The sequence below is a fragment of the Octodon degus genome, unplaced genomic scaffold (assembly GCF_000260255.1).
Source record: "Octodon degus isolate 3935 unplaced genomic scaffold, OctDeg1.0 scaffold00012, whole genome shotgun sequence".
In the NCBI taxonomy this organism is placed as follows: Eukaryota; Metazoa; Chordata; class Mammalia; order Rodentia; family Octodontidae; genus Octodon; species Octodon degus.
This window is the reverse complement of record NW_004524588.1, coordinates 5,251,083-5,266,876: the sequence shown is the minus strand read 5'-3', so window position 1 is coordinate 5,266,876 and position 15,794 is coordinate 5,251,083. Positions and strand designations below refer to the sequence as shown.

General features: G+C 43.9%; 1 protein-coding gene across 2 annotated transcripts in view; it reads left to right on the top strand.

Moving 5' to 3' along the window:
- Nucleotides 1-15,794, top strand: part of Plbd1 (phospholipase B domain containing 1) — a 69,880-nt gene that overhangs the window by 17,113 nt on the left and 36,973 nt on the right. For both annotated transcript variants that reach the window (XM_004626199.2, XM_023709497.1), the window contains exon 2: nt 4,261-4,480. In XM_004626199.2, coding sequence (XP_004626256.1) covers nt 4,261-4,480 — 220 coding nt within the window. The remainder of the gene's footprint in view (nt 1-4,260; nt 4,481-15,794) is intronic.

Genomic DNA, 15,794 nt, shown 5'->3' with positions numbered 1-15,794 from the left:
CACACACACACACACACACACACACACACACAAATAAATAAATAAATTTTTAAAAAAAGAAAAAGAAATAAATTACATGCAAAAAGGAGCACTGTTGCCTTGTTGTCGACACTGCTAGGCCTTTCAACCTGGATTGCATAGCGGTGGAATCCTTGAGCTTGTTCCCTACAACTAAACAGTGCCCTATTGGGGGGGGGGGGATGAGAGACATTAACACCCAAAGTGTGCTGCTTGTGTCCCACCTACTCCATAATCTTGTTTTGGTTGCTGTCCTTCCAGAACATGTGCTTAACAAAGGTAGGATGTTGGAAATGTCAGCAGGCTTTTCAGTGCTTTGGCAGCAATCTCAGGATAGCCCACCTTGACTTAATCCAGAATATAAAGGGACTTGAAGTTGTCTCAAACATACTTTTAAGGCCATTATCATCTGTGAACTCAAACGGTTGGTCTAGCATGGTTAAGTCTATTCACCTAGTTTATTCAGAAATGAGTCATGGATCTATTCTTCCTCTGTTTGGGAGTTTTCTGTGGTTGGGAAGTAGTGTTCAGACTCCTTTGAAAGCTAAGACAGGTGATCATGCATGAGCTGTGTTTAAAAAAACCAACCCACTGGATCAGTCTCTTTCAAAATCCCTGCTGATGTCTGAAACATGTAGAAAATGTCAGTGTTCACTCATTGCCCCCCTCATTCCAGTTTGCCTTTGAACGCATCCACTTTATGTGATGATTTGAATATAATTGTCACTCTCCTCTGAAAGGACAGGTTGAGTTTGTTGAACAGGTTAGATATGTCACATGAATAAGCAAGTTTCATGTGACCCATTCAGTGTCACTGATATATGCTGACAGTAGTGACTGTTTTCTATAAGAAATTCCTGGTGTGTCTCTCAGAACATAGAAACTCTGGCCAGTGGTCTACCTTTAGAAAGCTATCTCACTGCTGAGTATGAGAGAAGATACGTGTGCTAAGCATGTACCTGCAAAAAGAGCCATGTGGACATATGTGAGCTAAGGGTGTGTTCTTTACTGCGGTCGATCACTTTTAATCCCATTCTGCAAGATGTTAAATGTAGGTGACATATTTCAGCTAGTCAGCCTTCCTTTATGGATGACACAGTGCACAAATTCCCATTAGAAGTGACCTCTTTGATCCAACTAGTGGAACTGGAAAATCACCTATTCATTGCTCTGGCTGTGTCTGTACTGACCCAAAATGACCAATCCAGTTTTCATATATAAGCATTTGAAGACTGGAAGAGGTCTGAGGCAGTGTGTTGGATGGAATAAAAGAGTGCCTACCATATCCTCATGTACAGCCTTCTGAAACATAGAATGCACAAAAACAGGCATTGTTGCCTTGTTGTGAGCATCGGGGAACTCCCCAACCTGGATTTTCTGCCATGGTGACTTCTTAAATCCCCTGCAGTCTCTGTACCTCGACAGCCTCTGCTTTTCCATTCATTCATCCCATTACAGTGCTTCCTGAGAGCAGAACACGTGCTACCTTTTGCATGTAGCTCGTCCTCAACATTCACCAATATCCTTAGTGCTGGCAAGATAAGCTCTTCATCAATAGGAAAAGGCTTCCTAACTTTAGTAACGTGGTTGGTGACTAAGACTCAAGCTCTCAGAGCAGACACTTCTGATGGAGCACTGACCTTCAGTAACCGCTCTGTTCTTTGTGTTCACTTTATTTTCTTTTGAAAAATTCTAAGTGTTTGTCTTCTTTCTTTTTCCGTAGTTTAGGGAAGGGTCTACAGCGTGTTCAGGGTCTCACTATTATACTGTACTTGTAGTGATCCACCTGTTTATAGCCTCCCAAGAGCTGAGATTACAGGCATGCACCACCATGCCCGGTCTCAACTGCTGTCTCAGCATTCCCCAGGGGTGGGGCCAGCACAGCGGGCCTGGGGATTGAACTCCCTGCCCCTGCACCTGCTTGTAGGCACTTTAATCCACTGAGCTATTAATGCATGCTACTGGGATGTCAGGTGGCAGAGCAATTTTGAAGGGCTCTTGGCCTCGTTGGATAGTGCAGTATTCACAGTGGCTTGAAGCACGTGAATCATCTGTTGCAATGAACCTGCTATTTAAGCGGGACTCTTGCAGCTTTTTAGGTGCAGCTTCCTTCTTGTTGGCAGTCTTAGAGTCTTCTGCTGCCTCATTCCTTCTTTTTAAAGATACTTTCTGGTGGTGTTTGTGTCTTACTTGGTCTGGCAAGAGCTAGCTGCTGTGTTTACTAAAACTATGTGACCAAGACAAGTGTGAAGTGCAGGAAAGAAGCCCAGGGGGGAATGGGAAGGAAAATGATGGGCATACCATGAAAGGACTGCAGCAAGTGTCAGATTCTGACTTGAAGCCAGCCGCCAGATGTAGCCATCCAACTGAAGAACTTCAGCTCACTTGCCACTGTAAATCCTTTCATTTTTGCTTTTACTTTCTATTTTTAATTTTATTAAGTTTTTGCAGTATGTAATAATTACATTTATAATGGGGACTTCGTGTATGTATATAACACATTTTAATTTTTTACATGCTATCCCTTTAGCTCGCAGGCCACAATAAATCCGGCCACTAGATGCGAGTTACTTGTCACTTGCATCTCACTGATAGGTTTTAACATGAATCTGCGAGCAGTTGATTTGCTAGGTGCCATCAAACCTGTCTGTTAATATTAATTTGCATTTGCAGCTGCTCCCCAGTGCTAGCTTTACAGCTTCAGCTCCACCTCACGGTAGAGTTCTTAGTCCATGAGAATCCAGCGTCACTACTGATCTGACAGGAAGTAGAACTCAGGCAATAAATAGGTGTGATAGAGAGCAGCTATAACTACAGATGAAGACTTGTCCACTTGCCACTTACCTCCTGTGTGTGGTTCAGTTCAGTGGAGATTCCTGACTTAAAACACGCGATTGTGCAGCTTACATACAAATACTATTTTATATAAGGTACTTGCGCCTCCCTGGCTATATGATATGTGTGGAATGTCCTGGAACCAATCCCACACATACTATGGGATAACTATAAGTGACCATCACAGTCAACTGCTTTGAGAAGTTCATGTCACATTAAGATACAGAGATTTTGGGCTGGCAAGATAGCTTAGCAGACTAAGTGCCTGCTTTGGCAAGGGCAGGGACCAGGGGTTCGGTCCCACATCCCACATGCCGTGCTGGGCCCGCCCTCAGGATGCACTGCGCCAATGAATGAGTCTAGGCATGCTGGCACATGCCTGTAATCCCTGCACTGGGGAGGCTGAAAACAGGAGGATCACTATGAGTCCAAGCTGCATAGTGAGACCCTGTACCAAATACATTAAAAAAAGAAAGAAAAAAAAAAAGATCCAGAGATTTCATTTGTGAGCCAGGCAGAATGGATGTTGGTGACAGAGAGGGGTGCAAAGGAAACTGTAGCAGGCTTAAATGGGTGAGGAGGACAAAGCAGTGAACCGCATGAAGGCATATTTCCTTCCAGAAACACAAGCTCAGACTGTGGCAGGAGCATCAATAACCATCGCTGACATTTAGTAGTCTCGGATGCCCTGCAAGGTGAAGTAATGGGGATGTTAACTCTGCTAACAGGGAGGGAGGCCTTGCAGAGAGTGAGCTTCAGGGAACAGGAGCAAGAAAGCCTAAGGTAGGACAAAGCTCTTGGCAAGGTGAAAAGACAGTGATGCACAGCAGGAAAAGTGAGGTGCGCAAGAGCAATGCACAGCAGGAAAAGTGAGGTGCGCAAGAAGGGAGAGACGGCGTAAGCACCAAGGGTGTGAGGGTGACCCGCACACTTACCCAGATCTTGAGAAGGCCACAGATGATAGCTTATAACTTTGCTCTAAGATAGGAAACAAATTTCATGTGTGAAGAGTTAAGCAGAAATAAGCAGGGGATGCAAGTGGTCCAGCTCCTGAAGGGAACAGGAAAGTTAACAACTAGCGCTAAGAACTCCATCACTGGGTGAATGGAGAACTGGGCATGAACGCCAGCTCTAGCTCCGCCAGAGTCCTGCCCCCAAGCCTGAAACCCTCAAGCCCACCTCTGTGGTGCTGAAAATGCCCCCTTGTCTATGACCAGGGTCTTTGTGCTTTGAGCTCATCCCCTCTTAAGGTTCAGGTTGTCCCTGTCTTATAATGCAGACAAACTCTATTCCAGTAGGATGAAAATCTTCAAAAGCTAATATGATGGAATTGTTGGTTACATAGAAACAAAAATTCATCAGCAACTCTGGCAAGTGTCTCATTATCATCATTCCTTTGTCTTGCAGGAGTTCACTATGCAACTGCGTACTGGGTACCCAATACAAATACAGTAGATGTCAAAGATGTCCTGGACAAGAACGGGGATGCATATGGCTATTACAATAACTCTGTAGAGAGCACTGGCTGGGGCGTCCTGGAGATCAATGCTGGGTATGGCTCTCAGGACCTGAGCAATGAGATCATCATGTTTGTGGCTGGCTTTTTGGAAGGTTATCTCACTGCCTTGTAAGTACCCCAGTCATGGAGCAACTGCCTGACCCCCTCTGTGCTTTTCTTTGTTCACCAGGTGGTCTTGTCTTTCTGGTATTTTGTGTCAGCCTAAAAACTAGCTGAGTCCTCTGCAGGTGGGAGAAGTCATCAGAATTACATCTGTGTCCATAACGGTGCCTGCCTTCAAGGGGCGGTGGCCCTCCTCGATGGCCACAGTTCTTTCCTTCCCATGGAACTAGTTTTAAAAGATAGTGACTTTTTTTCATGCTGCTAGTCATATGCTGTTTGGTGGAAAGCAGGTAAGAGGTGGAGTAACTTTTTAAAAGACCAAGCTGCGAAGACTAATTAGAAATAAGGAGTGAAAGAACTGCTTTTCAACCATCTTGAAACAACACTTCCCAGTGAGCAGCAACATTTAAATTGAAGCTTTAATGAGTGTGCTCTAAATGCTCCTTCCAGTTCTACTGTTACTTGATTCCAGTGTCTTGTAAAAATAACAAGTCTAGAGTTAATAATGCAATCAAGATACGTGGTTTTTAGAGGAAAGACGTGTAAGGGGAGAAAGCTGTAACTCACTTAACTCAAGCCTCCTCCCTCCTTCCCTTCTTTAGGACGTGGCTATTTCTTTTATTCTCTTCAGCCTAAGTTGTTAAGTGCAGTTTAACCATGCCACTGTCATTTTAGTCATAGTGAGGTGGCTGATCTTCCTCTATTTCAGAGTGACTAAAATTATAACTAGTGTTGAATGACTAGTTATGGAGCGCTCACAATTCTTTTTTATTTAGTCTGAAAATTCCTTTGTTTATTCCTATGCTCAATTTTTGATGCTTCTACTGTAAAAATTCCCTTTACAGTGAACGACTCAGAGATGTATAAAATGTTGTCACTGATGATGTTAAAACATGTTTAAAACCATATTACATATGTAAGAACCTGAATGTCTTATCTTTCCCTCTAAATCTTTTATCTACTTCTGTATCCAGTGAGTTCTGACTGTTACTTAATTGGTGTTGCAAGTTTGGAGAAACAGTTCACGTGGAAGTTGTATGCTATATGTAAAACTAGATTAAACTCATCAGTGACATACAGTGGGTCATGAGGGAATGTGATTTTTTAAAATATATTTAGTACAGTACCTACAGGGTCTCACTGCCCAGATCAGACTCGTAGTGATCCTCCTGTTTTTCAGCCTCCAAGTGCTGGGATTATAGGCATGTACCACCGTGCCAAGTATCAATCACTGTCTCAGTGTACCCCAGGGGATTGAACCCCTGACCCCCAAATCTTCCTAAGCAAGCACTTTAATCTGCTGAGCTATGAAGGAGCAGCTCTAATCAATAGTTCTTCTTTGAGGATCAGCATGTCCTCCTTGGATATTCCTGGTATCACTGTGCAGGAGAGCTCATGGGGTTTGACAGAGATCCTGTCAACGGTGACATTTCTGATATTGTTATGTATTTTTAGAAGTATTTTTAGAATCTCATGGCAGCCACTGTTCAGAATGGCTTTATTTTTCAAGTACTTTCAAGTATGAATGGCCTTCATTTTTCAAGTAAATCATTTATCTTTGGGTAACTTTATCCATTTCCAAAAACATTCATTGAAGAAAGTAGCATTTTATAGCATTTCATCAACAACTATAACATTTTTGTACTTAAATCTTATTCTTAAAAAGGACAAATACTATTCAGTAACAATTTTCATGTTAGTTTGCTTTGTATAAAGACTTAACAACAACAACAAAAGCACTGCTACTAATTCTTGCCCCTGTTGAAGTCTGAGAGCCCTCCGTTTGCACAAAAGTTAGCAGCCCAAGGGTGAAAGGTCAGGAGGGAGAAAGAGATGTGGCTGGTAGTCGCAGCCTAACAGAGTCCTGAAGGGAGAGGGAAACCTTCTCACAGAATCTTTGCTGCAGAGAACAACCCCATGCATACCACAGAGTTGTAGCAGCGCAGTGGCCGAAGTAGGCAGAGAGACTTTGCAAGGCAAGTGAGTTGCAAGGCCTGGGCTTGGTCATGAAGACCATTTTTGACTGGGAAGGGCAACAAAGTCATTTTAGGCAGAGGTAACAAAACAGTATGGAAAGAGGTCAAGGAGCCTGAAATGAGTGGGCTGCACTGACAATGAGCAGGGAGCAGGTGCTCTGTGAACCGCCTTTACAAAGGTGGGAGGGCCGCAGTGTGAAGTCTTAGGAGGGGCTGCCCTTTCAGTGGTTAGCATTTTCAGCTTCAAGTGAATACTGAGAAGGCTTCTGACATGTGAAAGATGAGCTCTCATCCACCTCTGTCTAGTGTTTGTGAATGTGCTAATGCTCCCTAGCTTCCCAAGGAGACGAGTTTCCCATGTATGAGGTCCCAAGAGTGTCAGAGGGCCTTTGTTCTGCAGAGACTTGGATTCTAGAACATCATGAAGAAACATTTCATGGGGTATAGATGGCATAAGCAAAGCAAAGGGCAGTAGAAAAGGGAACGGGATGGAAGGAAGGAGGAAAAGAAGGAAGGAAGGAGGGGCAAAAAAGAAGAAAGAGGAATGAAAACAATCAAAATTGTCTGCTATGCTATAAGCAGCTGCTCAGAGACCATCTTTCTAATTGCTGAAATGCAAATATAGAAAGGGAATATGTGAATCATCATGCACTTAAAGGACCTGCTTTGTGGCTGGCTCAAAGCTAGGAACAATGGGAGAACCCACTAATGACAAAGCATTAAAATAGATTCCTGGCAATGTTTGAGAAATGGAAGGATTGTCCTTTTCTGTCCCTTCTCCTGCTGGGGTCCTGGAGAAGACATTACACATTCTAATATCCAGGAGCCACTTTGAAAAAAAGGAGTATAATTGATGGAGTAGAGAAACTAGACTCACAAAGGTCGGAGGTCCTGCAGTAAGGCACAATGCAGGGGAAAACTAGCAAGATTCACAGGACTGCAACCCCCAGACCAAAGGCATCCTCGAGGACTGACAGCGTCAGCACTCAACCCACTCTCCACTGTTCTCAAGCAAAGTCTCCCAGCTCTTTGAAGCAAAGCACAAGAGTTTAAACGCCAACCATCTGGAAGCTGTAACAATAGCCACAAACCAACGTGGCAAAGGCATACCCAGGCCCAAGTGAGGAGGTACACATGGGAAGCGGTCTCAAAAGCTGTGGCATCTTCACACGCAGACATCATTTATCAACTGCTGGAGGCTGCTTTGCAAGGGAGGCTCTCACACACAAAGACACAACCCCCGGGAAAGTGTGTCTGAGACTGGGCTGAAGGTGAGTTCACACTAGAGGCCCAAAGAGCCCTCTCTTGCTGTCTTCTTCTCGCAATAGTCATGAGTGGTGATAAGTTTAGGGCTGCCACTCTTTACCCCACCATCACTTTTAAAATACCATTCTGAGGGCCATCCAGATAGCTCAGCAGACTAAAGGACCTGCTTAGGCAGTGCAGGGACCAGGGTTCAATCCCCAGAGTGCCGTGCCAGCCCCACCACCAGGGCACACTGAGAGGACACCTGAGACTGGATATGGTGGTACATGCCTGTAATCCCAGCACTTGGGAGGCTAAAAACAGGAGAATCACTATGAGTCTGATCTGTGTAGTAAGACCCTGTAGACCTCATACTAAATACTAAATAAATAAATATATCATTCTGATACAGGAGAAATATAACTCCCAGCCCACTAGATGTCAAATGTGTCAAATTTGTGTCCCCTGAAATTGAAGAATGAATTTCAAAGGACAAAGGAGGTTAAGAATAGGAAAGGTTTATTAAGAGATAGTTCCCAGGAAGCCGGAGAGATGGCTCAGTAGAATAAACGCTTCTGTGGCAAGCGCGAGGGCATGAGTTCAATCCCCAGTCCCGCCAAAAAAAAAAAAAATAGTTCCTCAGAGAGAGGGTGGCTACCAAGGCCTTTTGTCAGGGACGATGTCTACAGCAAACTCACAACTGTGAGTACAACACAGTCAAACTACAATCAACCAATTAAGCTTATAAGTACAGCCACTTAGCTGACATTAATGCAAGGGAACATGGCATGAACAAAGGCATTTGGGGAAGGGATTGGTCTGGATACTCTCCTCAGACACCCAGGTGACATATGTCTATCTGGACTTCAGTGGACCGGGTGATACCACTCATAGCACAGTCGTAAGTTTATCCCTCAGGTAGACATGTAGGTCTGGTTACAGCATCGTTATCTTAAGATCTGGCTCACGGCAGATGTGCCTGCAGCCACAATTGTCATGTGTTCTCATCTTTTGCACTGACCCCTGGAAGGCCCAGCCCTGGCTCCCTGTCTGTTAATTTCTGTCTTGCTTACTACCTTACTGTCCTCCTTCATCTCAGGGACAGAAGGTGTGTGAGAGGATGGATTTTGTGGGATGAACGACTGAGATGCTCCAATAGAAAAATTGGTTTTACCACCTTGGAAACTATCATTTGCTCCTGGCAGCTTTTAGAATACTTGACACATCAAGTGTAAATGTAAAAGGAAATTGCTTCAAATCCCCCTAAGTGTTTTCCTGGAAGTATTCGATCATTTTTTTTTTGCCTCTTTGAATAGTTACAGCACTTCCCAGGTGGCATTTGGGTCCTGGGTCCAACCCTGTATAGTTCACCATGATTCTGAAGGTCAGCTGTCCAGAACGGTCCCTGTGAAAAATCTCATTGTCCCCAACAGCAGCAACCAGAGCTGCCTGGGACACAGCTGGGAGTGGGCGGTAGGTGCTTTCACTCTTTTCTTTGTCCTTGCTGGGCCTTCCTTCCACCCTCTTCTTCTACCATTCTCTCCCAGGAAGTAGTCACTGCGGGATGTTGCTCTTGTTATGGAAACAGACATCCCCCTCATATGGGCTCCTGAGCTGTGGTGCGAGCCTCCTTTGTCCCCAGACAGCCACAGAGTAGGGACAGCTCTATCCCCACACCTTTCCTACATCCTCTTTCCTACTTTCTCTGAGAACCGAGATTCCTGACACCCACACGCTCTCTCCATCTCCTCCACTTGTTGAAAAACTGCTAAGCCTTTGACACCCATCTCAGAGATTGTCTTCTTCATAAAGCTTTGCATGATTCCATTCTGGACTTCCACTGGATTAGAGCTCTGTCTCTACCCTCCTGGATCTGTTTATGCCTTGAGGGTCGGGTCCCTATCTTAGTCACAGTCATATACTCCAGACACCTGGCACAGTGTTACACTCCCCACAGTTTCTTAACTACATGTTTTTTGAGTTCATTAAATCCAGCTGTTACTGCACTTCTGTTAGGAATGACTCAGAAGAGTGAGGAACATATTTTCATTTAATGTGGTAGGGCAGCAGCCATGGCCAAACTGAGCTTCTTCCTTTGTTTTTCTTGGCTCCCAAAGAGTTGCAAATTCAGCTTCTGATGACATCAAAGTGAATGGATAATCTTGACTTAATGTTTAATAAAATGGGCCACAAAACTGTTTGGGAAAGAAGAGTGCTAAGGGTGTGGGGACGTGATCTGCTGTGGTTGTAACAAAGCGTGCTGATCTCCTTTGCTGCCGAGGCAGCTGCTGGCACCGCCTCCACAAATTTCTCAGATTGAACCAATCAGTTCAATGACACAAGCCCTTGTTTTGCCTATTCTGTGCCAGACTCTGCAGATAAAGAGAAAGGAAGGGAGGAGAGCTCGTTCCTGAGTGCATTCTGCAAAGCGGGCTGACTCAGTTCCTTTTCTCTCACTGCTGAGACAAAATCCCCAACATGCAAAGTTAAGGAAGGAAAGGTTTACTTAGCTCAAGGTTTGTAGAGGTTCCAACCCATAATGCCTTGAAGGTCGGGTCCCTATCTTAGTCACAGTCATATACTCCAGACACCTGGCACAGTGTTACACTCCCCACAGTTTCAAACTCAAATCTGTGATCTTTCTGCCTCAGCCTCCCTAAGTGCTGGGATTAGAGGCACCTGCTACTTCTCCAAGCTTCAACTTACTGTTTTGATGTTAGAATCTGACTATGCTTGCAGGTCAAAGCTATGAGCCAGGCAAAGATAATTAATACATAGCCCCACCTTGAAAAATGTCTAATGGCTTCAAGGCAAGGTGGCACGGCACAAGGGCAGCTGTTCAATGTGGCAGAAGACAGTAAAAGCAACAAAAAGTGGAGAATAAGCTCTTTTCCTCCTTTATATTATAAACAGGCTACTCCCTCCCAGGGTGGGTGTGGCATTCACACTGTCTCCATGTCGTCCTCTTGCACAGGATGACGGTGTTTACAAAGTGAGGACCCTGTTCCCTTGCTGAATGAAACTTACAAACTCACATTAACAGAATGTATCAACCATTACCGGGTCTCTTTAAATTGTTAGATTGAGATGACATTGCTGAGCCGATGACAAATGCAAGTTCTAGCAAAACAGTGGCACAAACAGAAAAAGCAGCCAAACATTGCATTTGTTTAGTATTTGGTCTATCGCCAAAAAAAAGTCTCAAGAATCTCCTCCAAGCTGGGTATGGTGACACATGCCTTTAATTCCAGCACTCTGGCAAGCTGAGGCAGGAGAATTCCAAGTTCAAGCCCTGCTTGGACAAGAGAGATAGACAGACAGAGAGACAGACAGACAGAGAGACAGAGAGAGAAAGAGAGTGAGAGAAGACAGACAGAGACAAAGACAAAGACAGAGATAGGGAGGGAGAGAAAGAGAAGTGAGAAAAGTTCAATGTGAAGACGCTGTGTTCAATCCCCAGTACTGTAACCAACCAACCAACCAACCAACAAACAAACAACAACAAGCTCCTCCACTTCAATTTACTCTTTTTTGAGAGTGGTACTAAGGATCAAATTCAGGAATGTTCTTCCAGTGAACTACATCCTCAACTCCTCCCCCCTCCTTTTTCTGAGGCCAGGTCTCACTAAGCTTTTCAGTGGAACTCAAATCTGTGATCTTTCTGCCTCAGCCTCCCTAAGTGCTGGGATTAGAGGCACCTGCTACTTCTCCAAGCTTCAACTTACTGTTTTGATGTTAGAATCTGACTATGCTTGCAGGTCAAAGCTGTGAGCCAGGCAAAGATAATTAATACATAGCTCCACCTTGAAAAATGTCTAATGGCTTATTAAATAGTAATTTTCTTGACAATAATTATTTAATGACAATGATAATGAGGAGGATGATAATGATGACAGCCAGCATCTGACAGTGTGCCAGAAATTGCTTAAAGGATCTTACGTATGTTAAATTATTTGATCCACAATACTCCGAGGTATGCATCATTATTTCTTTTCATATTAGCAATGTGAGAACTTGGGCACAGAGAAATTGAGCTGAGACTCACCAAGCAGGTAAGGCAGATTCAGGATTGGAAAGTAGGTTGGTTAGCTATGGAGTTTGCCCACTCATGCAAACACACAAATGGGTTAATCACTAGTTAAGATACTAAAGCTAGGGTGGGGATGAAGCTCAGCAGTAGAGCACTTGCCTAGCATGCGCAGAGCCCTGGGTTCAATCCCCAGTCCTGGGGAAAATAAATAATAAAATACTGAAGTTCCACTGTGGTCACCCAAATGGAGAAGGAGACAATAAATAATACACACTCTGCTTAGGCAGACGCAGGAGCCAGGGCTTCGATCCCTGGCCTACTGTGCCAGCCCTTCCTTCAGGGCACACTGAGACATCGAATGAGGCTGGGCATGGTGGTACGTACTTGTAATCCCAGCACTTGGGAGGCTGAAAACGGGAGGATCACTACGAGTCTGATCTGTGTAGTGAGACCCTGTACTAAATACATAAAAATAAATACATAAATAAAAAATGATAAGCAGTGACTGGCTTGGTATTAATATAATACCCAGAGATGTAAGAAAAGGTGAACAGACCAGTGTCTTCATGAGTCTCAATACACAAACAAGAGTGATGGAATAAGAGGGGGCAAGTCTTGTCCAACTTAGGAAGGAACTTGCTGGCTTTGCACCCTGCAGGAGCTCAAACTAAATCTAATACACTCATGAAGTGTCATCTCTGTCCAATGAGAGATGTGGACGTGGGAAAGTCAGAAACCCTGTTTTTGATCAGAGAACCCAGGACTGCAGTGGAGCTCATCAGAGTGCAAGCCTGAGCCCTTCAGTAGTTCAGCAGGAGAGCGCTTGCCTCGCAATGACTCCACCACGCAGAATGTCGGGTCTCAGGCTGGGATCAGGAAGACCTTCCACCCAGGGAGGCTGCAAGTGCCTCCGCTCCTCAGAGCCTGAAGGTGGCAGGAGTTTGGAGGCCTCCACGTCCTACTCTTTGATTTTCCATCCGTCTTCCCTATTCTTGGATAAACAGCCTCAGCAGCCACTCCCAAGCCAAGATTAGTGTTCCCCTGCTTCAGGGTTTTTCTAACTTTTTTTTTGGTACCAGGGATTGAACTCAGAACCTTGTACTTGTCAGGCAGGTACCTATGCTGCTGAACTATATCACTGGCCCTGCAATACTGACATTCTGGGTTGGATTTTCTTTTTCTTTTTAAAAGGTTTTATTAATTTCTTTAAAGAGAATAAAAAAATAGCAAAAACAAACAAAAAAAGCAGAAATGATACAGAATATGGATTGTGGGGCATTTAATAACAACTTTGCCCTCTGCACACTGGATACCGGCTTTCTATCTTACTGAAGTCAGTGTTGTTGGTTTTTTTTTTTTTTTATTGTTGTTTTGTTTTTTGTTTGTTTTTTGTTTTGTTTTTGTATTTTAGGGAAGGGTCTACAAGGTGTTCAGGGTCTCACTACTAGATCTGAGTTGTAGTGATCCGCCTCTTTACAGCCTTCCAAGAGCTGGGATTACAGGTGTGCCACCATGCCCAGTTTCAATTGCCCTCTCAGTGCACCCCGGGGGTGGGGCCAGCATGACAGGTCCCCAGATCAAGCCCCCAGCCCCTGCATCTGCTTACATGTGCTTTAATCCACTGAGCTATTTGGCCAGTTCCTTACTGAAGTCAGTATGACACTCAGTCTTGTATACTTGGTAATCTGGGCAACTACTTTGAAGATAAAATATGTACAATAACAACCATTGTTAATTTCCTATTATCTTGTTTTGAAGTTCTGTATCATTTTTATTATTTATTGTTTTGTCTTTCTCTTTTTTTGTTTTTTTTGTTTTCCCTTTAAAATTAAATATATATATATATATATATATATATATATATATATTTCCAGAAATGCTTCCCAGTGGGCAAAATTACTACAGTAATTTTGAGAACATTTACCTTGTTTTGAAACACATTAAAATCTGGATGGAGTAGGCTGGTGTCAATGATAAAGACTTTGGCAATTTTTGAATTTGAATTTTTGAATTTGGATTCTTGAATTTTTTTTTGTCTCCTATTTTAAGGGACCATTGTATATCAATAGCCCATAATTATTTTTTCCAAGAAATAATGCTTTATTTTCATGTAACTTGTTCTAATCCTAAGGTCTTCCTCTAGCTGAAATTAGAATAGTGATTTCTACATTTATAAAAATAAAAAGCTAGGCTGGAGAGATAGTTCAGCAGTCTAAGTGCCTGCCTAGCAAGCTTGAGGATCTGGGTTCAATCCCTGGTTCTGCATGCCATACCACCGTGCTGGTCACTGAAACCGGGTGTGGTGACACACATCTGCAATCCCATGTCTGGGGAGGCTGTGACAGGAGAGCCACTATGAGTCTAAACTGAGTAGTGAGCCCCTATACCAAATAAATACATGAATAAAAGATTTAAAAAAAAAAATCTGTCATTTAAACAGTCAGCACAGAATGTCTCATCGTGTGTAATCAGTGATTTTCTTCCACCCTCTCCTGGCATCTACTGAAGTAGGACAACCTCATCGGACACCTGGTGGACTTCCATGTCTCCCTGGTCGCTGGCTGCATAATCTTTGCCATCTGAGGTTTAATAGTCATCACTCGTGTAAGTCCCGCGACCATGGCAGATCCCTGGGCTCCCAATATCTGCTTGCTGCCCACCCTAGACCACATAAGAAACATTTGTGCTGCTTCCGCAGCTTCACGGGAGGGCAGAAGGTGCCGCGCTTGGCTTGGGGGCGCAGCCAGTCCATCCTGCTTCCCCGCGAGCTCTTGGAGTGGGAAGCGGCAGGGCCGTGGCCTCCCTCAGCACCTAGCTCAAATTATCAAACTCACCTGGCGCTCTGTGTTAGCCCGCTTTCCACTACTATAACAAAATACCTGAGACGGTCCATTTAAAAGAAAAAAAAGGTTAATGTAGACTCACACTTTCAGAGGTTTCAGTCCGTGGTGATGTGGTCCAGGGGCTTCGAGCATGCCTCAGTGTAGTACCTCATGGACTGGGTGTGGGGTTAGAAAAGGGGTCCCAACAACCCCTTCAAGCGCACGTGCCTAGCGACGCTCTTTCCAGTAGGCCCTGCCTCCTAGAGTCAGCCTCCCAGTAGCACTGCGGACCAGGAAGCAAGGTTTAACACATGCGCCCTTAGGAGACCCTGCGGAAGAGAGCTGTAGGGGCGTCACTCGCCTGAACTGGGACGCTGGGACAGAGCGCGCGCTTCTGGTCCCTTGCGTACCTGTGTGCTTTAGTTCTGTTCTTTCCCTCGTTTGCAATGGCAGTAGAAAGGAAAAAGTGACCAACTTTGAGAGTAGAAAAGATGTGAAGGCATACTAAAGCGTAAGTAAAAGTTAAATATGATGATTCGGTTTTTTAAATCTTTTATGTATTTGGTACAGGGCCTCACTACGCAGCTCAGACTCGTAGTGATCCTCCTGTTACAGGCGTGCGCCTCCACGCCCGGTTTCGGTGGCCCGCTCGGCACAGGGCCAGCACAGCATGTAGTACCTGTGAACGAACTCAGGTCCTTGAGCTGGCCAGGCAGGTGCTTAGACCGTCGAGCCATCTCCCCAGCCTAATGATTCAATTTTAAAACGCATGCAAATAACTTAAAGGACAAACTCTCATGAGGTAAAGGTTTTTTGGTTTTTTTTTTTTTTTCTTTTTTAATTCAAGGGCCACATAATTTTTTTTCATTTTAAAGAAAAACAATGGTATAAAATTTCAAAACAAAGAAGCTAGGGATATAACTCAGTAGAATAAACATCTGCCTGGCAAGAGCAAGGTTCTGAGTTCAAACCACAATACAAAAAAAAAAAAAAAAAAAAAAAGATTGAAGGAGAGAAACAAGTATTAATACATTATATATCTCCAAAATATTTGCCTATATTACAAGATATAGGCATGAAAAATGTGTTTGCCTTACTAACAATAAAACCCTGTTTTTATTTTATTAGTTTCATTTCTGAAAATAGATAAACGATAAGGTTTTGAAGGATATGGAGACAAATTCCTGCTCTTATGATCTGGGTTGTCTCTCTCTCTCTTCTTCTTTTTTTTTCTTTTTTTCTTTTTT